The sequence below is a fragment of the Bactrocera dorsalis genome, chromosome 4, assembly GCF_023373825.1.
Source record: "Bactrocera dorsalis isolate Fly_Bdor chromosome 4, ASM2337382v1, whole genome shotgun sequence".
Taxonomy (NCBI): Eukaryota; Metazoa; Arthropoda; class Insecta; order Diptera; family Tephritidae; genus Bactrocera; species Bactrocera dorsalis.
The window spans coordinates 57,228,210-57,254,970 of NC_064306.1; the positions used below are offsets into that span (position 1 = coordinate 57,228,210).

The 26,761-nt window shown below is 35.4% G+C and overlaps 3 protein-coding genes across 5 annotated transcripts in view; 1 reads left to right on the plus strand and 2 right to left on the minus strand.

Moving 5' to 3' along the window:
* LOC105224347 (uncharacterized) overlaps positions 1-1,800 on the minus strand; it is a 29,780-nt gene extending 27,980 nt beyond the window's left edge. Inside the window, exon 1 of the mRNA XM_049455880.1 lies at positions 1,647-1,800. The gene's annotated coding sequence lies outside the window, so the exon portion shown is untranslated. The remainder of the gene's footprint in view (positions 1-1,646) is intronic.
* Positions 1,801-2,787: 987 nt separating this feature from the next.
* On the minus strand, positions 2,788-3,951 carry LOC105230731 (tRNA methyltransferase 10 homolog A). The gene is made up of 2 exons (XM_011211695.4): positions 3,142-3,951; positions 2,788-3,083 (listed from the first exon to the last, which is right to left on the minus strand). The coding sequence occupies exons 1-2, from the start codon at positions 3,914-3,916 to the stop codon at positions 2,911-2,913; spliced, it is 948 nt and encodes a 315-aa protein (XP_011209997.2). The 5' UTR covers positions 3,917-3,951; the 3' UTR covers positions 2,788-2,910.
* A 292-nt stretch (positions 3,952-4,243) lies between these two features.
* Positions 4,244-25,609, plus strand: LOC105230722 (putative leucine-rich repeat-containing protein DDB_G0290503). Of its 3 annotated transcripts, none has more exons than XM_049454499.1 (13): positions 4,244-4,796; positions 4,906-5,047; positions 5,118-5,584; positions 5,655-5,736; positions 5,795-5,901; positions 6,032-6,139; positions 6,199-6,288; positions 6,361-11,013; positions 15,216-15,311; positions 15,382-15,695; positions 17,957-18,056; positions 18,775-19,053; positions 20,835-22,975. In XM_049454499.1, exons 1-13 carry the CDS (start codon positions 4,758-4,760, stop codon positions 22,503-22,505), a joined length of 8,148 nt encoding a protein of 2,715 aa, XP_049310456.1. In that variant the 5' UTR covers positions 4,244-4,757; the 3' UTR covers positions 22,506-22,975. The 3 variants fall into 3 exon arrangements, with proteins under 3 accessions (XP_049310456.1, XP_029408969.2, XP_049310457.1); XM_049454500.1 differs by lacking the exon at positions 20,835-22,975 and adding an exon at positions 25,001-25,609 and having other exon boundaries at positions 4,247-4,796; XM_029553109.2 differs by lacking the exons at positions 15,216-15,311; positions 15,382-15,695; positions 17,957-18,056 and having other exon boundaries at positions 4,245-4,796.
* The last annotated feature ends 1,152 nt before the right edge of the window (positions 25,610-26,761 follow it).

Below are 26,761 nucleotides of genomic sequence, written 5' to 3' on the forward strand. Positions count from 1 at the left end.
ATAAGGTTTCCAAATAAGCTAGGTAACCGTTTCTGCCTAACTGATATATTGCAATTTATGTATCTACACATAGAAAGGTGATAAAATGTTAAATTTGGAAGCGAAATAAGCAAATTTTATGTATACATCTTATATTTAATATACGATAAGTTATACAAAATGTATTTGTACGAAATATAGCATCTGTCAAATAAAAATAAGTATTCGTTATGTTGTTTACCGCTCTACCTGCATTTTCAGGTACACGACGCCATTATAAATATAATACAGGTATCTCACAGGGAAAAAATTGCAGCTATCCACCAACGTGGAAATAGTTTACACTTCGTGAATTCGTAAATTTTCAACGGAAACTCCTCTTCGAGAACTCTTCAAAGATTACTACCATAACTGACGGTAGCTACAACTTTTTGGAGTCATTTAGCTATGTCGAATTCAAAATAATGGAGTTACATTTACAGCGATGTTTTTGGTATGGCGTCTTCTATTACCTCCCGCTGTACTGGACACACATGGCGCGCACAGTATAGGTGCAAGACGACGAAAAGGCTGATTTTTATATACACGAAAATATGTATGTAAACCTATACATATATGAATGTATTTAGAAAAGCTGTTTGGCCTTCGTTGTTGTCTGTGGTTATTGCGTCGCAGGGCCGCAAATGAAAATGTTTTCAATGTTTGATATTTATTTCTTTTTAACAATGTATACAGGGGTATACAAATGAATATTGATAATGTACATATGTACATGGAAGTTGCGACTACAGATTTAGCATATTTTATATTGATACTGCAGCGCTTTGCAAGAAGAACATATATTTATAAAAATATTATATGTATATATTTATATAACACTGCGCATCATGTTGTCGGAAAAAAGTAACTGCAATATTGAATTAATAGCGGTTTGTATGGAAACTCCATAAAATGTCACGCACCGGTATAGAAATACACACGTATGTATCTACTACATGCATACACGGTAACGAGGCATAAATTAAATAAAAGTTACGTACTACCACCATAAATTTAACTTTTAGAAAGTATTTATTCTTAACGACATTATTGAAGTCGAAATTCAAATGCAAGCCAGTTCGCAACAAACATATGTACATACACATGTATAATATATTAAGTCCAGACGCGTTTGTTCCAAACATATGATTTGAATGCATGCGCAACTTGTATTGCATATGTACATATGTATGTATGTACATATATATACGAGTTCGTACATACATATGCATATACTTTCTTTGTTCTTAATATATGTACCTAATTATTGCACAGCTTAAAAGTTGTCGTAAGTTTTTCGTTATAACAAATTAATATGGAAATGGAATTCATTCAATTTGCGGCACATATTTATTTATATCCCTTTTTTTGCGCACTTAGCACAGGAAAAGAAACTCAATTGCGTCAAAACACAATAAATGAAAGATGAAATTGCCAGAGGGCGGAGGCACGAACGCGCTGCAGCCCGGGACGCGTACCGCACGAAATCAGCGGCCTTCAAGGCATATTATGCGACCTTAACAATATGAAAAGCCCTATCTAAGATATAGTAATAATTTTGCAAAGTGATCTGCTTGCTATTCCTAAACTATGAATTTAAGTCTCTTAAAAAAATAAATTTCACTCACCGTTGAATCTTCACACAAAAAACGCACGAATAGAAGTTCTAAACGAATTTAAGTTTTTACCGCACTGTTCGAAAATCGAAGAGTAACTAAATTGACCATGGTGCTTTCGCTTGGCTTGTATCTTGTCCGCTTTTGTGTATCTTCGCATTTGCGCGATTTCTTTTGCATTTTGTTGTTATTTTCATTGTGTTTTGTTTTCCTTGCTTAGCATTTTCTCTCTTCTACTCGAATTCGCGTGAGTGGGAGAAGGAAAAATGCATCAGCCGGTGCATTACAAACAGAGTTGCATTTTCAATAAATTTAAAATTTAGTAATGCCTTCTTAACACCGACATATGCTGATGTGATATCAAAATATGTAAATGTTTTTCTTTAAATCATTGGAGTTAATAATATTAATATTCTTTTTGAGATATTTATACCTTTAAATGCAATGCAATCTTATTAATAATTAATAATTGAAGCTGCAACGTAAAGTGAAATACAAATAAGTATAAATAAAAACCGAAAATCTATTTTAAAATTTTATAACACACTTATCTTAGAATCAGTTAATTTTTTATGGTAAACTGTTTCTAGGTTAAAATAAATAAAATATACGATCATATGTTATTTTGAACAGTTCTCAGACTCTTATTCACAATGGTTTGTCAACCATTCTCCACGGAAGCCAAATTATTTAGTAATGGCTAATTCACATAGAATTTTTCATTCGCTTTGCGTCAGAAATTTGTTCGATGTACGCAACTATATGAGTATGTTCACGTAAAAGGTTTTCGACGCAAAGCCAAGCAAAATGTTGGACAACTCTCATTTTTATACATATTGCCAAAGGGCAATCGCCATTTTGACAAGAGAAAAGCACTGAAAGCGAAGCGTTCGTTGCTGCACACCCTTTGTTCTTTGTGCTGTTTCAGTATATACATATATATGTATGTATATGTTAAAGGGTATTAGATTACATAGATTTAATATAAGCAGCTAAAATAAGTTGTAATCGCGGTAGACAGAATTTCAAAATATAAAATGAACATGTTGTCTTTAAAATATTATTCCCAAATATAATGCACAATTAGTGGTACTGTGCCATGAAATCTATACTTTGTTTCTTTAACTTAAAGCAGTTCATAGATTTTCAAAAATTGTGTTTATTCTAGCTTTTTACAGCTAAGGTATAAATTTTGGCCTATACCATTCAAAACGTTTGTAATACAGTATGGAAAAAGTTTTGCCACATAATTCAAGAAATCATTACGTCGTCAATCTTAATCGCAAATGTTATCAGCAATTATTTCATTTGCAACATCCTTGTCATTCAAATGATTTTCTGTCTCTTCTAAATTTAGTTTAGGCTTAGCACCCTTCCTTTCAGGTAACGTTTCAATAATGGCTTCAGTCCACGACTTTCCTTCCGAAACCCGCAAGAGTATTTCGAACACTGAAATTATTTGAAAATCGTTAAATATGTCGTCATCATTCGTAATCAAATAACTTACCATGAAATGTACTAAGTACTGCACGTGTTTTCATATTCACGTGTTCGTTTAGTGGAAGACGCGCTGTGTGTAATCCGTTCTCAATTGCTCGTTTATGACACAGACCCTTATGATGATTGTGATCTACTAAACCTCCAATTATATAGATTTTACCCTCCTCAATGCTATCCAGCACAGTATCCGATTCACATGTAAGGTATATTATATTCTCTTTAGGAAAAACTTCCATATGTGTTGTATCAAAATGATATTTCAAATGCCAATTTTCCCAGCCATCATTTCGCTTAAGACTCGTATGAATACGTCCGTCAGTTTTAATACCAGTTAGGTGCAGTTGTCCTGGACATGTTGAACGACGATTTATTGTATAAATACGTAGACATTGTTTTATGCATTTCGCTACGTCGCGATCATGCATCAATTCATCGTAGTCTAAATCAATTGCTACACTAAGTTTGCCCAACTCTTGTTTATCAACCTCAGTTTGACGTTTCTTAAGCTCTTTCCGTGAAGGTCCATTCCTAGTGGGTAATCCTTGAGCTTGTGCTTCAAGTCGCTTTTGCTTTTGTCTTTCACGTTCTTTCAGCCGACGAGCCTTTTTGAATTCTTCATACTTTTCCAAACGTTTTTGTTTCTTCAATTGATTTTTGCTTAGAGGATTTGGTGGGGTTTCTCCAGGCCCATGCAATTTTGTTTCACATTCTACCTGTTTGTTTTTTTCATCATCTTCAATTTTCTGCAATTTGGCTTGTGGCTCCAAAATTTCTTCGGGCATTATTGTTTTTATTTATTTTCTTACACGCTATTGAATCAGCTGACGGCGATTTGTGGAACGTAAAGCTATCGGAAATTAAACAGATATGTTATAAAGGCAAATGCTGAAGAGAAAACGAGTACCCTACCCATTTCAATCCTGTGTAATAGAATATTTTGCAATGAAATTTCATTTATGTCATTTTAATTATGATTTTACTTCAATAAATTTATTGTAATGTTGAAGAGATAATAATCATATTTTAAATATATAAAATTAAATTATGTGAAATATTTATAACAATTCAATGCAGCCCTGTTATTTCCACCGTACAAAAAACAAAAAAGCCGAGCGTGCGTCGTTTTGTTTCGTACCAAATGTCAAATAATTCGAAAGCAATAGTTAACGGCAGTTGCGTTTTTTCTTCAATCTTAAAATTTATGAACTTTAGATTTCTTTACGAAAAATTATCATGACAAATAGATTATGTTAATTTTGGAAGTTTATGTAGTTAATTCATCACCGCTAAAGGGCGTAACTATAAATAAACAAACAGAAAGCGCAGAGTGAGAACGAAACTAATCAACTGCGACATTTTGAAAAAGAAAAGACGCGGCAAAAGAACGATTAATGAATTAATTTTTTTTTTTCTAAAATATATCAATACTAGGATTTAAAAATCATCGGTTATTATATGTATATTCGTTCTACAGTTTGTCATTGCTGTTGTGCTGTGGTTTTGTGAAGAAATATATATTCAAAATTTTCTTATAATAGAAATTCCAAGTGAGCCAGGTAGGCAAAAAGACGTCATAGGGAAAGATAAGGATTAAGCAAGGAGCAAAGCTAATATTTTGCTGCAATGGATGTGAGAAATTGGAAAAAAGTCCTATTGCATTGGGTGAGTAATAAATGGAGTCAATAAAATTTTGAAATAGTAATAACTAATAGCACACAACTATTTACTGACGTTTTGAAATATACATTTTTTTTAATTTGCGTCCTCGCAGGTAACTGAATGTGGATTTGTTGCCGCTAATTACTTCAGCTTAGAACAGACAGATATTGACGAATTTTATAGAAATTTTCGTTTAAATCACAATTTATTACAAAAGTCAGAATCACAAGACAACGTAATAAGTTTCTTAAAAGGTAATATTGAAAGCAAACTGAATATATCTACTATTATTATTAATATTTTAAAAACTTTATAATTTTTCAGACCAATATGCCGATTATACTCCCCTTCTGGACGATGAAAATACTATCAGTTCAACAGAGTATATCTATGTTTATTCCCTATTTTTACATTTTTGTTGTGTAAAATGTCCAGAAACAAATTTTCATGACATCTGTAAGAGATTGTCTGTAAACAACCAACGAAATATTGCTGCCTTCTTCAATGAGTTGATTGATTGTCAGTCCATAAACCGAGAAAAGCTGCGACAAGCAATAGCTGGTACAGCTTTGCGAAGTAACAATTCGCCGGGTACAGCAAGTGACAGTCATTCTAGCAGCAATAACTCAACGGGTACCACTAATAATTATTCGTCATCATCTTTTCCCCGTCTGGACTCACCATGTCGACCGTCACGCTATGCTGCAGGCAATAGCAGTCCACGTATTGTACCGCCAACACCAAAATCTGCAATGTTGGAGGAGCGAACACGAGAGCTCTATAATTTGCGAGTAAGTATAAGGCATAAAATATTGGATTAATGGAAATTAAATAATAATTATCTTTAAATATTTAAAATAGGCACAACTGGAGACAGAGAGATACGAAAAGGGGCTGCTGGAAGTGCAAATAAAACAAAATGAAGAAAAGATGAAGAAATTAAGTAAGTGCAACTGAGCTTTGTTACAACTCAAATACTGAACGCTTACTATTTCTTGCAGATCAAGATCATAAAAAGCTGCACCAAACAATTCAAGATTTAAAAAACGATATACTCACGCAAAATACAACAGAAAGCAGTTCCCCTAAAAATAAAGATGGAGAACAGGTATTATTGCATACATTTCATTGTTTTCAGTTTTTATTCTAAAATTCATATTAATGCCTTCAATTATCAAATAAAATACATTTAATATTATATTTTTATTTCAAAAATGTTTTTGGAAATGAATGTTTAGATGAAACGCCGTTTATGCAGAGAAGTGGCCCAAAAGGAAACCGAAATAGCAAAACTCAACGAGGTGCTGGGAAATCTAAGGGAGGAAAAGAATTTGGTTCAAGAGAAGGTAACGTACGCACTTGTTCGTAATGTTGTTGTAAACTGTATGCACATTTTATATTACAGCTTCGTCATGCTGAAAAACAAATAATGGTTTGCATGAATCGTATTACAGAGCTGGATCTGAAAGTCGATGAGCTTACTACAGAACTCGAGGTACTTATACTAACTATTTATACATATATTGCTTGAGATCTAATATGTATGTTTACACTTATTTCTTAACAGCAAAAAGAGTTCACCATACAATGTTTAAGTGAAAACAAACTGGAACTGGAACAGTTTATAAATGAGACGCGTTCAACAGGGAATAATTCGCGGCCTGATTATTTGGATGCTTCATTCTCGCCACCTACTGATGGAAGTTCAAGTAGTCCTGAAAATCTCGCACGCTCCGTGGTCGATGTGCAGTTGCGCGAGAAGGAACACGAAAATTCTGAACTACGCGACGAATTGTGCGCGCTAAGAAGCAACAATAAACGTTTGGCCGAGTTAATACGAAAATTTACAACAAAACATGCGCAGGAATTCAATATAGCCACAAGAATTGGAAGAGCGGAAGAGCACAAAGAAATCACGCCAGCCGATTGTCTCAATCACTTGGTTGACTATGTCGAACAACTGGGTTCGTATTATAAAGACGAAAAGGGACGAGTGAAAACTTTACAAGGCGAGCTACAGTCCAAGCAGCGGCGTAACGATGAACTCAGTCGCAGCCTGTTGGAGTTCGAAAAGGAGGTGGGCGCACTGAAGGAACAACTAGAAAGTGTAGACAATTTAAATCTGGAGCTGGAACAAGCGAAGAAACGTATGCAAGAAAAGATAATACGTTGCGAACAGGAGATTGCCAACATTAACGAGCAGAAATACGAGTTGGTCGCCAGGCTCGACACGCTGGCCAATGACTACGACACGCACAAGCATAAGTGTGCCGCACAGCGTCAAGAGTACACGACAAAAATTAAAAATCTGGCTAGCGAAATATCAGACTATGAAAAAGTCAATGCTTCGATACGGAAGGAAAACGGAGACCTGAACGACGAGGTAGCCACGCTGCGTAAGAAGATAGAAACACTGCAACAAGGCATGCTCAACAACACCGATGAGATACGAACATTAAATGATCGCATCAAAAACTATCAAAATGAATTGGAGGCGCACGACAAAACCGAGAAAATGCTTAAGGAGAAATACGAAAAAATACTCGTGCAACATGAAGACACCAAACGCGACAGGCGCGAGACCGCCGATCACCTGGAGGCCATGCAGAATAAAATCACGGTGAAAGAATTCGAAATGGGCAAACTGGGGGTGGAAATAATCGAAGTGCGCAAAAAGAATGATGAACTGGAGACGCGCATTGACACGCTCCTAACGGAATTCAAAACCGAAAAACATAACTACGAATTGGCCATAAATACGCGCGACGAACGCATACGTAAACTGACGGACGAGCGTAATACGGTGGAGGAAAGCTATGGCAAGCTGAAGAAAGAGAATGAGCTTTTGCAACAGGACTTCAAGGAGGCAAAGGAAGAGCTGAGTGCGGCGCTTAAGACATTCAATGCTTTGAATGTGCTATTGTGCGGCGAAAAATCCAATACCTCGGTTAATTTGGCGCAAAGACTATCGGAAGTCTTAAGCAGCAACAAACGCTTGGCAGAGGAGAAACTGGAACTCAATAAAAAACTGGAGCATATGAGCTGTAATCACAACGAAACGGTTTCGAAAATGGAAGTTGTGGAACAGCAAATGAAGAATCTCATCACAGAAAGAGAGGAAGTTGAAGCCAATTACAAATCGCTATTGGAACAGAGTGACATGAAGCTGAAAAGTGCGGAAGATCAAATCAAAATTTACGAGGAAGACATTGGCAATTTGAAAGAGGCCTTCAAGCAGGTCACGGATGAGATGCAAAATGCGCTGCAGGTGAACACCGAAGATCACACGGTGCGTTTGATGGAGCTTGGTGTTGAGCACGAACGTGTTGTGAATGCGCTGCAGGTAGAGCTTACCGCCACAAAGGAAGAGTTGAGCCTCAAGGAACACAATCTGAAGACGCTCATGGAAGAGAGTAGCACAGTCAAGAAGAAGCTGGAAGAGAGCATACAACGCTTGGAAGAAGTACAAAACGAACACTTGCAAGTTGGCAAAGCCAGTACTGAAAAGCTCAAAGCTTTGGAGGCACAAATGGATAAAGTAGTAAAGGAAAACAAAACGCTGCTGCATGAAATCGACACCTTCAAGGCCGAACACAGCAAGGTCAATGGTAAAATACTCGAAGCCGACAGCGCCTTAAACGAACTGAATGCGCAGCTGCTGCAAGAGTTGGATCACAAGAGTGAATTGAGCGTGAAGCTGCAGGCAAGTGAAACGCGGTTATTTGAAACCGAGCAAAAGCTCGAGAGCATACTCACGGAGAAGGCGCACACTATAAGTGGTCTGAAAACCGCCTACGAGAGTCAAACAGCCGTGCTGAAACGCGCCGAAAATCAAGTGAGCACCTACGAAAAGGCAAACTTGAAGCAAACCCAACAAATTGCCACACTGCAGCAGAATTTGCAAAAGGTCAGCGAGGAAAAGGAGCGACTGAGCAAAGATGTCGCTTCGTTTACATCACAATTGCAGCGCGAGCAAGACGAGAAGTCGGCGCTGTTAGCCTCGTTGGAGCAGACAGCTGATCAACTCAAGTTGGCGATCTGTGAGAAGGATCAGCAAGCAAAGATATTGGAAAAAAGTTGTGATGAGCTCAATAATCAACTGCGAGACGCCAATGAACTTGTCGCTAAGCTACAAACTGATATCTCAGCCAAAGAGGCACAACTGCAGCGGCTGCAAGAAGAGCAAGAGCACGAGCGCGACAATTGGCAGACGAAGTTGTCGGAAATGATGCGCATGCTGGCCGAGCAGTCGGTGGAGCAGGAGAATAACGACGGCATATTGCAGCAAATCATCACGGTGATCGAAAATCACTGCAATTCAGCGGGCGATGCGGAGAAGACGCTAATTGATGAGTTCATAAAGGTGCCCGCGTGTGAAAAGGACACACAATTGGGTAAACTGCGTGGCGCGCTCAATGGGCTGTTGCATAATATCGCACAACTGCACACACAACTCGACCAGACCGAACAGAAACGACAGGGCGCTGTTGAGGTGCTGGAAAAAGCGAACGACAAGCTGAACAATCAACTGCTTAGTCGAAATGCCGAAATCACCGAGCTGCAACAGCAACTCATTGGCGAGCGTAAGCAAAGCGCCGTGGCGGAACATCTGAAAGACGAACTGCACGATTTGAAAACTGTCAACGAAAAGTTGAGAGCGCAGCTGGTACAGCTCGAGCACGAGTACAGCGCGGTTAAAGAGCAATACCAGAACGCCGTAAGTGCGCTGGAACGCGTGGAGCAGGAGAAGCAAGAAGTGAAGAACGAACTGCAACGCGCCAATGAGAATGTTACGCGCCTCATACAAGGCAGCGATGCATTGCGGCAGGAGAAAGACACGCTCGTCGAACAGCTGCAAGAGCTGCGTCTACAGCTCACACAAACCAGCGTGCAGCACAGTTCGACCGAGTCGATGGTGAAGAATATCTTGCAGAATTCCACTACACTGGAACGTAAGCTGGATGCCACCGAGAACGAGTTGAAACTGCTGCGTGTGCAGTTGCAAACGCTGGAGAGCAAGAAGGAAGAATTGGCCGCTGAGAATATCAAGATGCGTGAAACGCAGGAGGCTTATCAGAAACGTATTGAAAAAATGGCTGTCAAGTTGGGCGATACGCAAGCGCGTTGCTCGAAGAGTGAGCACGAAAACGAAAAGCTCAACGAGACGCTGACTACAACAAAGACTAGCGTCGAGAAGTTGAAACGCGAAAAGAGCACGCTGGAGACTGACAAACAAGTGCTGCAAGAGCGCGTTGCCGCCGCAGAACGCAGCCAACAACAGCTAATCACCAAGGTGCATCAACTTGAGCAAACGAAGCAGACACTCGAGACGGAGAAAAAGCAATTAGAAGCCGCTGAGGCAGATGCTAAAGCCAAAGTGACAAAACTCGAGAAAATACGTCAAATGAATGAGGAGAAAATACGAAAGTTGAACTATTCGCTAGAGACAACCGAAGCGAACAATGTGCGTTTGAATCACGAAATCGGTGCCATCAACTCGCAACTGAACGAACTGCAGAACACCATTAGTGCAGACAACACTGCCGAGAAGTTGAAGGTCGCACTTGAGGAACGCGAACAAGCGCTGGCTCGTGCCAACGAATACGAAGCGCTTGCAAATAAGCTGCAAGCCGATGCCGAACAATTGCAAGAGCAAAATTCCAATATCAGCGATCAACTATCGAAAATCTCTTTATCACTGCAGATATCACAAGAAAAATGTGAAAAATTGTCGCAACAAATGTGCGACCTCGAGATGGACATGTGCGCGCTGAAGGAGGAGAAAGCGCAAATTGAAAACGAACACTTGAATACCTGTGCCAAGTTGAAGGCATACGAAGTGCAAAATAATAACTTGCGTTCGGAGCGCGAGGAGAAAGTCGTCGTACTCGAAGCGCAACTGGAACAAATCCGTAAGGAGTTGAGCGTCAAAGCCGAAGAGATTACAATGCTGCAGTCGGAGCGTGACAGCTTGCGCTGTGGCAATGAAGAGGACGACGAGGAGCTGGAGCAATTGCGTAAACGTTTGGCTGCTGCCGAGAAGCAAGTCGAGTCGGAGCAGCAGGCCAATACCCAACTGCGTGTGGACAATCAAATTTTACAAGCCAAATATCGCGATTCCAAGCAACGGCTGCAGGAGCAAACCGAAAAGGCGGAGGAGCGTATCAAAGAGAATCGCCTGGAGATGGAAGTGAAGTTGGATAAAATGAAGAACAAAATGGTAAGTTGTACCGCAGCACAATACACACATTTGTACGTAGTTAGCACTCGGTGTTGTAGTCTATAAATTTGTCTTCTTATATTTTTGTAACTTTAGTTGAGCAAAGTCCTCCTTGCGTACTCTAGTCATGCCCAATTGTAGGGACATCACACTGTTAACAGTCCTTAAGTGTCTTAAGCTCGTTTGTTCTATGTTTTTATGTGTGTTATTCCGTCTGTTGCAAATACAAATGGTGTTGCAAATGTTTTAAAGATTTGCGCTGGAAGCTTTTATGGTACTCTTAGTGTCACTAAATCGCTTTGAAGATGAAAATTAGATAATATGGTTTATTTTTTTTTTTAATCTTACGAGTTCATAGAGCGAGTGGAATAAAACAAAACCAGATTTCTTCTTATGAAAGCTATAAGAGGAGACGTTTCATGTCTCAAATCGCCACGTTTTACTTTTGTTGATATTTCGATTGCTTTCTTCATAGCTTACCATGTAATATTTTCTCTTTCTCATGCTCCTAAAGGTAGGCAACATATTTTTTCTAAAAATTAACATGTTCGAAAATATTAGGGACGAGTCATATTTTTTTAGTATTGTAGTTCCAAGGGTTATTCGACCGGATGCCACGCCCACAAAAAGTGTTTTCGAAAATACACTAACTACACGCTGGATTACGCGGTTCCCGTGCGTTAAAATTTGTTTCGTCAAATGGTAGACCTTTCTCGCGGCATAACGGTATTTATTTTGTTGAAAACTATTAAAAATACGATAACTCCCTCGAAAGCATAATACCAAAAAAGTAGAAACGACAAAAAAAATAACTTTTAGGTCTTATAAGAGAAGGTTTAGCATCCATTTTAGACAGGATCGTTACCATTTTGGGAACCCTAAACCCTGTTGGCCAAAACTGGGACAGTCGATTTTTTACTTTTCTTGGGGTTAAGTTTTGACCAGCAAAATCATTCGTCAAAATAGAAGCAGTATTCACTTGGTGCTAGGTTGTCCTGATGGAATGCAGTTTTTCTGCCGTCGGTCGCTTCATACCGATTGCTTCTTTCAAACAGTCCAATTGTTGACACTACAACATTTTGGCTATAAGTTAATAGTTCATAATGGATGATCTTCTGCCGTCACCGTCAATCCTAGCATTATGCTTGACGTTGTCGTAGGTGACCCTCATTTCAACACAAGTAATTTTTCAGAAACTTTGTTACCACTCCGCTGTGATTCGCAGATGGACCCTGAGTTCGTGAGGTTTATTTTCCTTAACTCTTGTGTTACCCATACCCTTGGTTCAGCGAAGAGGCAGTAGAGTGAGGGTCATACATCCTCTCTACCTATCTATCCCTTCATCAAGCTTCTTTCCATATCCAGCCTTATTTAAATGGTTCTAGACTAATCTTTGGCTATATCGTTTAACTCTATTGCACTGGTTTGTGATATCAATGAAATGATTAATTCCTGTGAAAGTACATTGGATGACATTATGTATGCAAGTCGATTTCTTTTCCATGGCCACCACGGACACGCCTGCAGAAGTCCAGACGTTGAACTCAATTTTCGACGGTGCTACAATTTCTCATTCGATATTCGTACGAAGTTAATCAATCGACGCTAGCTTGTTGGCATAGACCATACACTTGACGTAGCCCCACAGGAAATAGTCTAAGGGCCATTTCGTGAGACAACTCGTTCACCAAACTTGGTTTTCAATAAATCGATTGTGACATTCGCTGTGTGGCTTGTGGGCCCGTACTATAGGAATCAACGACATATTGTCCAAAAATATTCGGTTATCATTGAGCGGTAACGATTCCCATTCACAGTAACGTGCCGGTCTTGATCATCAACGAAGAAGTACGGCCCAATGACGCCGCCAGCCCATAAACCGCACCAAATCATGATTTTTTCGGGATGTGACTTATGGAAAACGTATAGATTGTTGCCTGACCAATAATGCATATTTTGCTTATTGACGAAACCATTCAGCCAAAAATGAGCCTCATCGCTGAGGATGATTTTTCGATGAAAATCCGGATCATTTTCAAGTTGTTCACGAACATACGACGATTCTGGTGAAGAGGCTTCAGTTCTTACGTCAATGTATGCCAAGATCTTTTGGCAAAATTCGCCACAACGACAGTGATGCCCAATGCCTGAGAACGACACTACGGGCACTTCTTTATCTCACTGGCATGGAGAAATTTTGTACTGTGCCTGTGGATTCAAATTTTTCCAGGACGGTTATGACGACCATAAATTGGACGAAGCACTCTTAAAGTTGTGGTCACTGACTCCGAATTCTGGCAGTAAATTTTAATAATTTCGGCTAGTTGGATCGTATATTATTCGACGATGAAATAGCAAACCTTACTGAAGAAAAACGTCAAAAAGGCGAAAAAATGGCGTCGTTTGCTGTCGTTTAAAAAACCGCTATAATTCAACTTTGATTAGGCGTCGGCGGACAGTCTGCTCTTAAATGAAAATCCTATATAATGGTCAATATATGAGATATTGTAAAAACCAATGCAATTTCAAAAAATTAGTCACAATATAATGAGTTCACCGATTTGCAACTGTACGGTTGATTTTAAAATCTTGTTATTCGACAGCATCTGATAGTATTTACAATTCCGTTGAACTTTCCCTAATAATACTGATGGTTTATAATATTTTTCATCAGGTTGTTCGAATTGTTACTCTTGTATTTGCATACTTTTAGGCGTAATCCATAAATAAACAGTGCAGCGAAGTTTTTGTCAAAATTCCCTGATCTTAACATGAAAATAATCATAAATTAAACATCCTTCCATAAATAAATTTGCATTTGTATATCATTTTGTTGCGCAATGGACGGAGCTGGAAGCAGAAAAATATTCCATATTGTTAGACGTTAGATATTTGATCACATAAAGGCCTATTTAGTATATTAACTTCAATACGCTAAGCTACAAAAACAAAAAAACAAAAGAAATGCCACTGAATTTCCCACAAAAATACTTTCATGCAACGCATAAATTCATAAATACATAACTGGGAGCAATTTCCCCAACATCATCATTAACACGAGCACTTTCAACGCAAAACTCTGCCATCGCAAAACAAATTTCTCATACACGAATTAAGCTAAACTTACCTTACTTAAGCAACATTTTTTAGCGAAATTAGCCATTGCTGACCTTGGTTTTTCTTCTTTTTTCCTTTTTTCATTGTATCTTCTCTAAAACGAATTCGAAACGAACAACGCAGACGCAATGTCACAGGTTCGAAATCTATGGGACCCGGACAAAGTGGAAAAAACGATTCAACACCTGTTTCAAATATTTCGTTGTTGTATTCATGTCGCAAGTAATGCTTGCAATCACGCTCAATATCTTTATGACGCGCAATGATATGGAGCTGTCCATCAAAAGCAACTCTCCGGCGGTTTTCTAAGCGCGCCACTTACGTTACGTAACTTAATTACACCAAGGCTTGTGACATACGCGATGATTTCTCTCAGCATCGATCATATATTAATATTGTTATAGAATTTTAGCTTGTACTTAATCTTAAACTGTATATATACGTATATATATGTATATGCGCGTCTAGATTTATCTATTTGAGTGTTTTTTAGTTTTGTTATTGTAAAATTTTGAATAGATATATATAAATAACATTATTTTTTTAATGTTTAACAAACGAGAAGTCAGTATGAAGTATGTATGTGTGTTTATTATTTTCTTGTAAGTGAGGCAAGTGTTGCATGCACCGTTAGTAGAAGCAGAGCACACTCTGTACAGCTGTGATGTCCCCACAGTCAGTTGACCAACTAATTACGCCATCATTTAGTTTTTGTTGTTACGAAGGCAGCATCTTTTAATTATATTTTTAATATCGAATTTTTTTTTTAATTTTTATAATTTAATTTGCTAATAATTTTGCATATTTCCTTGCCTTCAATACAAATTTGAATTTTAGTCTAGACAAATGCATAGACTTCATGCCATAAGCCCTGCAATCCATAGTTAGTCATTTAAAAGAAATTTTTTAGAAGTTTTACAACAACAAAAAATAAATATTCTCATTTTGCGCCCTCTATTTGTTTCTCAATTTCCATTTGACCGTTTCCGGTCGATTATCCACCTAAAATATTGAATCGCCTCGCCTCCCCGTCACCCTCCAAACCGTTTGCTTTACGTTTTGCTTGCGCAAATGTCGCTCATCAGAAAACATTATACACCGACGAAGTGACGAAAATGAAAGGCAAACAAGATCGCGAAGTCAGCAGCTTGCGCGCCGATATGGATGTGCTGAAGGCGCAGGTGAGTGGCGACTCATACATAAATTATAAACTTGTATATTTTCTTAATCTTTTGAACTTTATCTACGCAGAATGAAAAGTACGAGGAGCACATACGCAAGCTCTCCGGTCAAATAATGAAGACGAACGATCGCATTTTGGAATACCAGAAGCAAAATGCCATATTATCTACCAAACTAAATAAATTGCAAGAGACCGCTGCGGATGCACACTTCAAACGTCCCAGTTTTGCGACAAATTCATTGCCAAGATCGCTGTCGTCGGCCGCATCTAATGCGGCTACCAGCTCCAATTTGGCAATGGAGGATGAAGAAGGTGAAATTTTCAATAACACGTACCTGACCGATTTGCAAACGGGCCGCATGTCCATGTGCCGTGATGTTTGGTGAGTTTATATTTAAAAAATTTGAATTTATATTTAAAAAAAAATTTAATTTATATTTAAAAAATTTTAATTTATATTAAAAAAAAATTAAGTTTTATTTAAAAAATTTTAATTTATGTCTAAAAAATTTTAATTTATGTTTAAAAAATTTTTATTTATGTTTAAAAAATTTGAATTTATATTTGATAAATTTTAATTTATATTTAAAATTTTGAATTTATATTTAAAAATTTTAATTTATATTTAAAAAAATTTAATTTATGTTTAAAAAATTTTAATTTATATTAATATATATACTGCTAAACATTTTTTTTGTGAACTGAAAAATTTTTCGTTTTCCGACCGTGTTGTATTCGTTTTGAATGAATGCACGTAAAGCTATTGTTGTCTATAAGATATTAAAAAACGTTGCATATAACTAGGCGCATAAACATAATATGCATTGTATAGCTATATTTCTAGTTTCTGAAGTGCATATTTTACAGTTACCTTATAACAAAACAATTTTTCTAGTTTCTAGTGTTTTTAGTTCGATTCAAAACAATATATTTTTTAACTTTAGTTTTCAAAAAATACATTTTCGAAATAAATATTTCCTCAGTCATGTTGTTATTGTTGTTGCGTATAAATTTTGTCGAGTTGTCACTTCTTGACCGTATAAGACATCTGAGTCCGTTCCGGTTACGTAGTCGTGGGAACGAATTTTCTCAGTCATAGTTGCTCGGTTTCTTTTCTTTTTCAAGCTGGAGCTTTTTTACTTACAGTCAATATTTAATGTAATATTTCGAAAATGCGAAAATTTTTTTGAATTTACATAATTTTTTATTAAAATTTTTTCATACAATTTATGTATTTTTTTTTTACAGAAAAACTATTTTTGTATTATATATATGAAATAAGTAAATTTATTTGTATTTTTTAAAAATATTTTTTTTATTTTATTTTTTTTTATATTTTTTTTATATTTTTTTTTAACATATTTTTGACAAATCAGAAATTTTTCTTTAATTTCAATTTATTTTGATACTTAAATAGCTTTAATGGAAATTTTTATTGTTGTTGTTTTCATTATTACAGAAAAACTATTTTCGCTATTTAATTGAAATAAATAAATTTATAGATACTTTTGAAAAATATATTTTATTATTTTTTTAATTTTATTTTTATTTTATTTATTTTTATTTTTTTACATATTTTTTACATTTTGCTTATAAAATTTTTTTATTTATTGATTTTAAAATTATTTTGAAAAATAAAATCTGAAATTTTTCTTTTAAATATTTTCTTTAATTTAAACTTACTTTTTAACTCAAATAGTTTGAATGGGAAAAAATTATTTTTTATTGTTGTATTCATTATTAGTTTCAAATTATTTAATTTGTTTTTAAATTTTTTTTAAATTGGAAAAAAAATCTGAAAATTCTCTTTTAAATAATTTCATTAAATTAAACTTATTTTTAAAATTAAATAGCTTTAATGAAAAAAAATATTATTTGTTGTTGTTTTTATTAATAGTTATATTTTTTTACATATACTATTATGCCTTATTTTTTAATTTAAAATAGTTTTTTTTATAATTATTTATTTATTGTTTTTAGTTATATTTATTTTTTTTATTTATATTCTTTTTTTATTTCTTTTTTATGTTTTAATTTGCCTTCATAGACTTTTCTGATACCATAAATATCTATATAACATCTTTATCCTTATACATTGTACAAACAAAATATGTGTCCTAAGACACAGTTTTCATTCCAATTATTTTGTTTTTCAAATTTTTCATTATTTATCTTCATCTTGAGTTTTTATAATTTTGATATTTTTTTAAATTATTTTTATTTTATTTTCATTATTTGTTAAAAAAAATGTTTAATTTTTAACTATTTTTTTTGTTTATTATTTTTTTATTTTATTTTATTTTTTTTTTTTTTTTTTATTTTATTTTTTTTTTTTTTTTTTTTTATTTTATTTTTTTTTGTATTTTATTTATTATTTTTTTTTTTTTTTTTTATGTATATTTATGTATATTTATTAATATTTTTTTTTTTTTGTATTTTTTTATTTAATTTTTTTCATATATTTTTTACGTTTTTTCATATATTTTTTTAATTTCTATCTCAGATTTATCCGATACCCAAAATATATGTATGTTATCTTTCTACCTTATTCATTCTAAACACTATGAGAAGCAAATTTTTCTAATAAAATACAGTTTTCAATTCCAAACTAATAACCCGTTTAACTCATTGAACTCATTTCAGCGCCGAGGAGTTGCAATATCGAAACTCTCTGCTACCACCGCACCTGAAAAGCACCTATGCTGCGCAATACGATCACGGCTTAGCCGAAGATGAATTGAAAGTAAGCACTAGCAGAACAAGCACGAAGCCGACGACGAGTCAAGACACAAAGCCCTCAGAGGGAGAAACAACAGTGATTACATCCAAAGCAGTATCGCATCCAACAATTTCCAGAATTTTTCACTGTCACAAAACCAAAAAGTTGAAATGAAAATTTCCACGTGGACGATGCAAACTAACAAATTGCTAATAATTCAGCACAAGAAAGCCAGCAAACTAAAAAAAAGTTATGCACAAAAGTGACAAAAATGCGCTCCTAACCATTTGCAAAACAAAAAATTTTATCGAAACGAAGAAGGCTAATTTACCCTTCTCTAAAATTGACTGCGTCTTAAAAACTTGTTCATTTCACATACATGCATTCAAATTGTAAGGGTTTTCTTTCGAGTACATGTGCACCTATGCTAAATTTCACTTATTGCCTCAATGTAAACAATTTCAAGCAATTAAATTAGTTTGTTCAAAAACTTTGTTGTCATTGTTAATGCACTTCGCACGTTTGTAATTGTGTTCTCTATATTTCATGCATTGTCCTGTGTACGAAAAATCGTTTGTTAATGTCCTTCAGTTGGTCACGTGTTGTTTAAATGTTTGTACTTGTCAGCGGTCTTCGTTGTATGCTGTCTGCATAGCATTCAATACTTGCAATATTGCATAAATCTTAGAAAAATATCAACTTTATAGAAAACTTACATTCTACTTCACTTCCACTCTCCTAGGATGGCCCCAACAGCTTGGATGACAGCATGAGCGCTTTACTAAGCACAACAGGTGGTGGTGGTGCGCGCAAGAAACTCACCGGCATCACGAATTATAAGCGTCCCGGCCCGCCGACGCCGAGCAAGCATGGCGGTCGGCTATCGTTGGGCGGCAGCTCGGAGCCGCCACGCGAAATACTTAGAGAAGTGAATGATTATGGCAGCTCGGCGAAAACACCGGTGCGTTTTGGCTTCTTCGCGTCGAAATTCAGCATGGGCAATAGCAATCCAAAGGATGAGGTGAGTTTCAATTGGCCACATTTAATGTTTATTGTTTTCTTTTCAATATTTGAGTTGAAATTTGAGTACTTATAAGTGTTAAGCTTGTTCAATTTAGCGTTTTGTTTCTGAACGTTGTTGTGTAAGTGTTAAGTTTGGTAATAATAAGCATTTTTTTACAAACTGACCTTTTGCACTCTGCAAATAATTTTTTTAAGAAAATAATTTAATTTTTAAATTTTAAGAAATATTTTAATTTTTAAATTTTTTTTTACATATTTTAATTTTTAAACTTTTTTAATTTTTAAAGTTAGAGAATTTTTACCTAAAATATATTTTAAATCAAAATAAATTATTTGTTATATTTTAACCTACAAATACATTGACTTTCTTTTTGACCTGAAGCGAGTGCGAAAGGTGTTGAAAAATTCAAAAAATTTCGAAATTTAAGTTATGGTATAAGTATATTTTTATTTTATAAAAAAAATATTTCTTTTCTGATATTGTATACGAGTATTTAGTATTATCAATGACATTCGTTCGCGTCTTATTCTTGATTTTTTTATTCAAGATTATTTTTTTTTATAACCAAAAATTTCTTTTCATATGAACAAAGATTTGAGCTAATTTGTTTTAAATAAAATATCCTTTTTAATTTTATGTAATTTTCGTATGACTAATGTATGAATTTCGAAAATTTTTACATACGTTTTTGAGGTTATGTTTTCGAAATACTATGTTATCCAAGGTATCATACCAAAATCGTCAAAACTGAGTAAAGATATCATTAAAAAGTCAGAATATTGAACCGAAGAGCAATTTTCGAAAATTTAATGTATGAATTTTTACATACGTGTTTGAGGTTATGTTTACGAAATACTATATTATCCAAGTTATCACACTAAAATCGTTAAATCTGATAAAAGATAACATTCAAAATTCAGAATATTGAACAGAAGAGCAATTTTCGAATATCTAATGTATGAATTTCGAACATTTTTACATACGTTTTTGAGGTTATGTTTACGAAATACTATATTATCCAAGTTATCACAACAAAATCGTCAAATCTGAGTAAAGATATTATAAAATAGTCAGAAAATTGAACCGAAGAGCACGAAAAATGTTATTATTTATAAAGTTTGAAAATTTTAATTTAGAAAATATATAATATGACAAAAAAAATCAAAAATTAAGAAAAAAATTTAAGGTTATGTTTTCGGATTACTAAATTTAGTCAAATCTGATAAAGGATGATAGTATTAAAAAGTCTGAATTTGGAACAAAAGAGCCATTTTTGCCTTTAGAAAGCCAGGCATTTTTAAAATTTTAAATTTTTTATTTTTACCAATTTTTATTTAAAAAAAAACCTAGACCTTTTCCAAAGTCAAATATTTTTATAAAAAATCTAAACACTATTCCCGTATATTCCGATTTAAACTTTTAACGATCTTCGAAATATCACATGCGACATTTTTCTCTATTGCATAAGTCGCATGCGATATTTTTTTGTATGTATCCGTAATTCTTTCAAATTTCAAAAATTATCCGATTTTATGCGAATCGGCTAGTAGTGTCGTTTTCACCGCTGTTCTTCCCTTTCTGTTGTTTGTGCTGTATTCGTACAAGTTTCGTTACCGTTATTGTTCTCGTAGTTGGTTGTTGCTGTTCCGTAAGTGTTTCTTGAGCGTGTTACAAACTTTGACGTTAACCAACTTTGATACATTCTAATTGCTTTTGTTTTCTATTTCTACAAATGAAACACACAAATTTCGTACAACAATTACAATAACAATGTAAAGGCTAAAAAATTGTCAGCTGATCTGCTTAAGGCTGTGCAAAGGAAAAACTTCGAAGCGATGTGCTTGAAAAGTCCCGATAATATTTGCACCTCAACGCCGCGCAAAAGCAAATCGCATTTCGATCGTCGTGGTTTATTCAAACAATTCATGGCGCTATCCGGTTCGTCGATGCTTTCGCTAACCGTCGAGAAGTGTCCGCCGTCAACAACGCACACCGAAGCATTGAAAGCGCCGGTGCCAACACTCTCTTTGGCCGATGTGTCGGCCATCAGTCATGTGCCTGCGTCGCAAACGCATTTGAAAATGTTGGAACAACAACGTGTCGCACGTAAGCGACGTAGCTCGCTGTTACGACTACAAATCGGACGTAGGCTGAAAAATTTGCCGGCCAGTAGTCCGCTTACAACGGATACGCCATCCACCGGCACGCCACAAACACCGCGAAAAGTTGGAAAGAAACCGTTAAAGCCGCTAATGGAAGACTTCGATCGGCAACGTGGAGACGTAATCACTCCGACCACCGGTACAACCACTTCGGCTACTACGGCGACCGCCACCACGACGACTGCCAGTTCAGGCGATGCGCTGAGACGTGGCAGCGGTTATGGCGGTCGTCATCGTCGTCGTTCGAAGCGTGACCGCGGACCACGTCTGTCGTTGTACGCCAGTGGTGGCAGTCATCGTACACCGAGTCGCAACAAAATGCGCGAACAAATGCGCAAGAAGGCGCACAAACAACGGCGCGACAATTTCAATCGTGCGCGTGCAATACCAACTGATCAACGCCTCCAAGGCGGCCAGCAGGGCGATGAGAGTGTGCGCGAGAGTGAAGATAACAATAACAGTCACACGATACGACTGAATGCCACGATTGTGCTGTCGAAGAAATGCGAACACCCCGAAGAGTATGATATACCGGAGTATACCTCGAATTATTTCAGTGAAATTATATCCGGTTCGCAGGAAGTGATCGAAGAGACCAGCGCTGAACACAGAACAAACGCTTCGCTCAATCGGCATGAGACCAATATTTCACCGGATTATGCTTACGATACGAACCAGACGGAACTAGCGTTGGATGACCCAACCAAAAGAAATCACACTGGCGACGAAGATAGTTTAACAGAAACTTCGAATAACGGTGAAGAAAGTGAAACGAATGCTGATGATAGCGATTCGTCCAGCTTAAACACTTCGCTGCCGGTGGAACGTAGTCTCAGAAACGAGCCAGCGGATGAGCCATCAACGCTTGATGAAATCGAAATATACGATGCTCGCTCCCGGCATTTCGAACAACTTGCGTCGGAGACTTCATCGGCCGCACCGTTCGCTGTAACCGACTTTGCATTCGATGTTATTGCCTCGCCGATAAGACGGCGCTCCGTCAAGCATAGACATTCCGTTACATACACACTCGTGCCGAAGTGCGCCAAAGTGACGCTGGCGGCGAACCTAGAGCTTAATACGCCGCAAGTGTTGGCCATGAAAGCGCTCGGCGAGAGTGAGCAAAACGATGGCGACAAAGTGGCGCAGATTACGCTTGCGGATGTGGTGCGTTTGTGGTCAAGCATCTGGGTGCGTTTGGACCAACAATTGCAGCTAACCGTCACACTTGCGGTCTTTGCGCCGATAATCGCTTTGATCTATCTCATCTTATCGCTATATGTGTGAATATGTGGTCGTAATGTAAAACTTTTGTGGTCTGCTCGACGAAATTGAAAATTTTCATTTCTTGGAAGGATTCGTGGTCAGGAATATCATATTTATAGAGCATCGTTGGAGCTTTACGTCCATTTAATGTGACATTTTGATTGGCACGATTAAAATTTCGAAACTCTACAAAAAAAAAAAATATTAATAAATTAAAAATTAATGTTGTCTAAAATTATTGTTAAGATCAAACAATTGCTTTATGTATTCAAAAAAAAAAACTATATTTTTTGTTCTAATTAGTTCGGTAATATCGTCTTTAAGCATTGATTTGCTCTGTCGAGAGCGAAATTCCATGCAAACGCGTCATTTTGTTGTTAATATCTGTTTGATTAATGTGCAAATTTAGAAATTTTCAATTTGCTTTAGGCAAAATCGCTATGTATTTCTAAAATGATGATATTGTTCAATAAATTTTTGAAAACTGAAAATTTTTGAAGTTGCATTTGAAAAAAAAAAATCGATAAATATTTCATACAAAAATCGACAGTCGGATGTTTGTGGTACATAACAGTGGCTGTTGTCATTCAAGGCCTTTTTTCGGAAATCACTGACAAAAAGTTATATATCCTTTTCTACAGAGATTTTAATGTTTTTTCGTACTAATTAATGCAGCAAAGAAAAAATATTTTTTCACATCCGTGAATCGCCTTTCTCAGTCCGAGCGCTTTCTTTCGCTAATAATAATACCAAACCTTGGTTTTCATCCATTCAATCTGTTTTCAGTACAGAAATCTAGAAGCAAAACTTTACACTAATAATTTAAACTGTTCAAGCCTCTACGTACCGAATATGGCGACCCCAGTTTCTATAGTTGACTTCCGATCGAAAATATCGTTCAATGTGCGAAATATAGAGTTGAAATTCAGACAGAAACCTATCCTGGCAATAGTGTTTCTGTGAATTAAAAAAAAAAGGGTTGAATCGGGTCAATACTTTCCTGAGTGGGGATTAATTTAAAAATTTTCGAACTTCCGGGTGACTTTGCACCACATATGTATATCGGCCAATATGTGAGTTATCCCAATGAAAATAAGAGAGCAAGTTTTAATCATGACAGTTTATCTTTGTGCCTAAAATGGATAAATTTGAGCGAAAACTTGGCCTAGCCCCGATATATGTACATATTACCAGGATTTTCGAACATCCGGCTGACTTTGTTCCATATGAGCATGAGATATAATTGTTTAGATCCCGATCCTCTGGTTGACGTTTTACATCTTAATGTATTTCCCTGACTTTGATTCTTGCAAGATGCAAGAGTATAAAATATTCAGTTGCACCTGAACTTAGCCGTTTCTTACATGTTTTATATATTATTTAAAAGATAAATTCAGATTTTTTTTAGTAAAGCTTTTTACTTTTGAAAATTTTTTTGGAAGGCCACCAATATTTACATGTAAAAAAAATTTTTATAGCTGCCGTTTACTTGCAGTGTGACAAAAAAGTATCCGGAAATTATAAATAAAAAGCAAAATATTTAATTATTCATCAATATTTATTTTGTTGCCTTCAAAATAATCCCCACCAGATGCGAAACACTATGTATTATGCGATTTTTCCGGTCATCTAAACACTTTTCATAAGCACTTTTTGGGATAGACTCTAACTCATCCTGCTGATTTGTTTTTATCATTTCGATCGACTGAAAACAGATTCCACAGAGCGGCAATTTCAGTTTGGAGTGCAAGAAAGCATCACACGGTGCCAAATCTAGTGAATGTGATAATTGATCGATTCTTTGCGTTTTTGGCTTTAAATTCGGCTACAATCGTACTCTTGAAAAAAATTCAGTTTTTTTGTGGGTCACACAGGAATGCGTTTCATACTTAAAATATCCATCAAAATCAGTCGAATGGACTCGCCAGAGATGTAGAGCTCTCTTGATCTCTCTAACTCTTGCCTGACGATACTATATCCTTCACTTTTTTTATATTTTCATCAGTTGAAGAGGTCGAAGGTCTTTTAGAACAAGACATGTCTTCAAACTCTCGACCCTTTTGAAGGCTTTGTACCCCTCATACGCTTGTTGGTTTTGATAAAACTGAAACTGAATAGTAACGATTCCACAATAAATTTGGTTGGAAATGCAAAATTTTAGATAAATCCTTTGTTCGATATCTTTATCCATTGTAAAATTCGCAACGCACTACTGAGATATATCGACTTAAGCAGCTGCTGTAAACAATCTGATTAACAGATCGCGCTCATTTTTGGCATAGTAATTGGGGACAATCCTACCAACTTATAAAAATACATATTTTTGAAATATCATTTTCCCGGCGAATTTAATTATATATTATATTACTAGCCAATAAGTTAAATATCTTAATGAAATGGGGTGAATATGTTACATTTACGATCGGTTCTACAGCTTTGTAATGGTGAAATTAATATTTCAAAATTTTATGTATATAACATTTATTTATTTATATTATATACTTTATCCTTTTCAGAACTCCCCACCAAAGCGGCGTCTCAGCAACATATTCAAGCGGAAATAGAGCTGTACGCCAACAACAATGCACTTGAAGCCATAATTGAAAAACGAACGTCCATTTTATTGTTTTTAATATTTGGACATTTGCGGTACATGCTAACTTAAATTATTTTAATATTTATTCTTACTATATTCTACAATGTATAATGTTTACATTTTTATTAATATTTGTGCTCACCTGTGTGTGACTACGTGTGTAACCAAAACAATGTAAAGCGCAATTTGCTGCTGCGATTTCAGCGCAGCTTTTAGTTTATGTGTGAAGTGGGACATAGAGAAAGAGTGAGAGAGAGGCATAAACAATGATAGTGCATTTATTAAGCTGAAGAAGTAAATAAGTTGTAGCACAAATAAAAACACAAAATATTTACATTTAGATTGGCAATAAATTTTCTCTCCAATCCTATCACATAACAACAAAAAAGCCAACAATTACAAACACACGCAGGAAACACTAATGGATACTTTAATTATATTATTACCAATTAATTGTTAATAATTCGTAATAATCATTTCAACGATTGTTTACTTTAATTACAAAAAAAATAAGAAAACAATAAAAATATTTATTGTATTTGCATTAAAAATATATAGTTTTTATTTATAATACTAATGATAATCAATAAATAATATTGAACAGTTGTTGAATAGCATTTGTCATATTTGCTATTTAACTTAATTTATTGGAATTTTTTATTTTATAATTGCACGCAAACATTTTATAGTAAAAAGTCAAATTTTTTATAGCTTATGTATGTGTATCGCTCATACGTCACAAACTTCATATTGAACTTGGTCCTAATTGCTTGCGCCACAGTTTAAAATCGCTTACTCATAATAAAAGCAGTTATAATTATAGCAACTATGTATTATATTTATTTATAGATTTGTGTGTATCTTATGAAAATGCAATGTGAAACATGTTTACCGTCGAGAGGGGCTTGTGCTGCGCGCTTCGTGTTCAAACGAGAAAAATATTTTTGTTTTTAATTAAGCAACTGCTTGATATGTTTATGCACAGTTTCAAGAACTTCGCATTCAAAAAGTTAAAATATACACATACATACGCATATATGACATATTTATCTGTATTGTATGCGAAAATTTAGTAAACTTAAAAGTTATATACATTTGTAGATCAGCACAAAAATTTTCTCGGATTTTAAGGGATCGTCTCAGTGTGACCCTCCAAAAAATCACTGATTTTCGCGAATTTTGTTTCAATGTTGAAATTAACTAATCGGTCCGGTTTTTTCTCTTATAAATACATATATACATTCATGATGAATACAAAATGATTTTTTTATGTTTATTTGTTAGGTGTATAATAGTTAAATAAATTGTTGAAATGACAAAATTCTATACGATGTCCGCGATTGCGATCTAAAACGAAAATTTCAAAAAGATTATTAATCTATAGAAAAGTCACTATCTTGCTATGGAAGCTTTTTTTTTGTTTTTTTTCGAAATTTGCCAAAATGACGGCGGTTTGAACAAAAAGTATCGAATTTGGCCCTTTTTCGACAGTTTTTCGTAGAAAAAAATACAAAGATTTAAAAAAAAGCTTACCTAGTGCGATAGAGAATGACGTTAAAAGTGTTCTTTCTAAAACCTTAAACTAGATATCTTTAAAACTCTTCCTTTGAGAGTGGATTCTGAAAAACACCATTCTGAGAAAAACGCGCTTAAAGATTGTAGTCGCTATGTTCCCCACTCT

Bases quoted from the DNA above. Each gene is read 5' to 3' on its own strand.
- LOC105230731 (XM_011211695.4), bottom strand. From the start codon at position 3,916: ATGCCCGAAGAAATTTTGGAGCCACAAGCCAAATTGCAGAAAATTGAA. The intron at 3,084-3,141 runs GTAAGTTATTTG...AAATAATTTCAG, and splicing joins AGTACTTAGTACATTTCATG to TGTTCGAAATACTCTTGCGG.
- LOC105230722 (XM_049454499.1), top strand. From the start codon at position 4,758: ATGGATGTGAGAAATTGGAAAAAAGTCCTATTGCATTGG. The intron at 5,585-5,654 runs GTAAGTATAAGG...TATTTAAAATAG, and splicing joins GAGAGCTCTATAATTTGCGA to GCACAACTGGAGACAGAGAG. The intron at 18,057-18,774 runs GTAAGCACTAGC...CCACTCTCCTAG, and splicing joins TAGCCGAAGATGAATTGAAA to GATGGCCCCAACAGCTTGGA.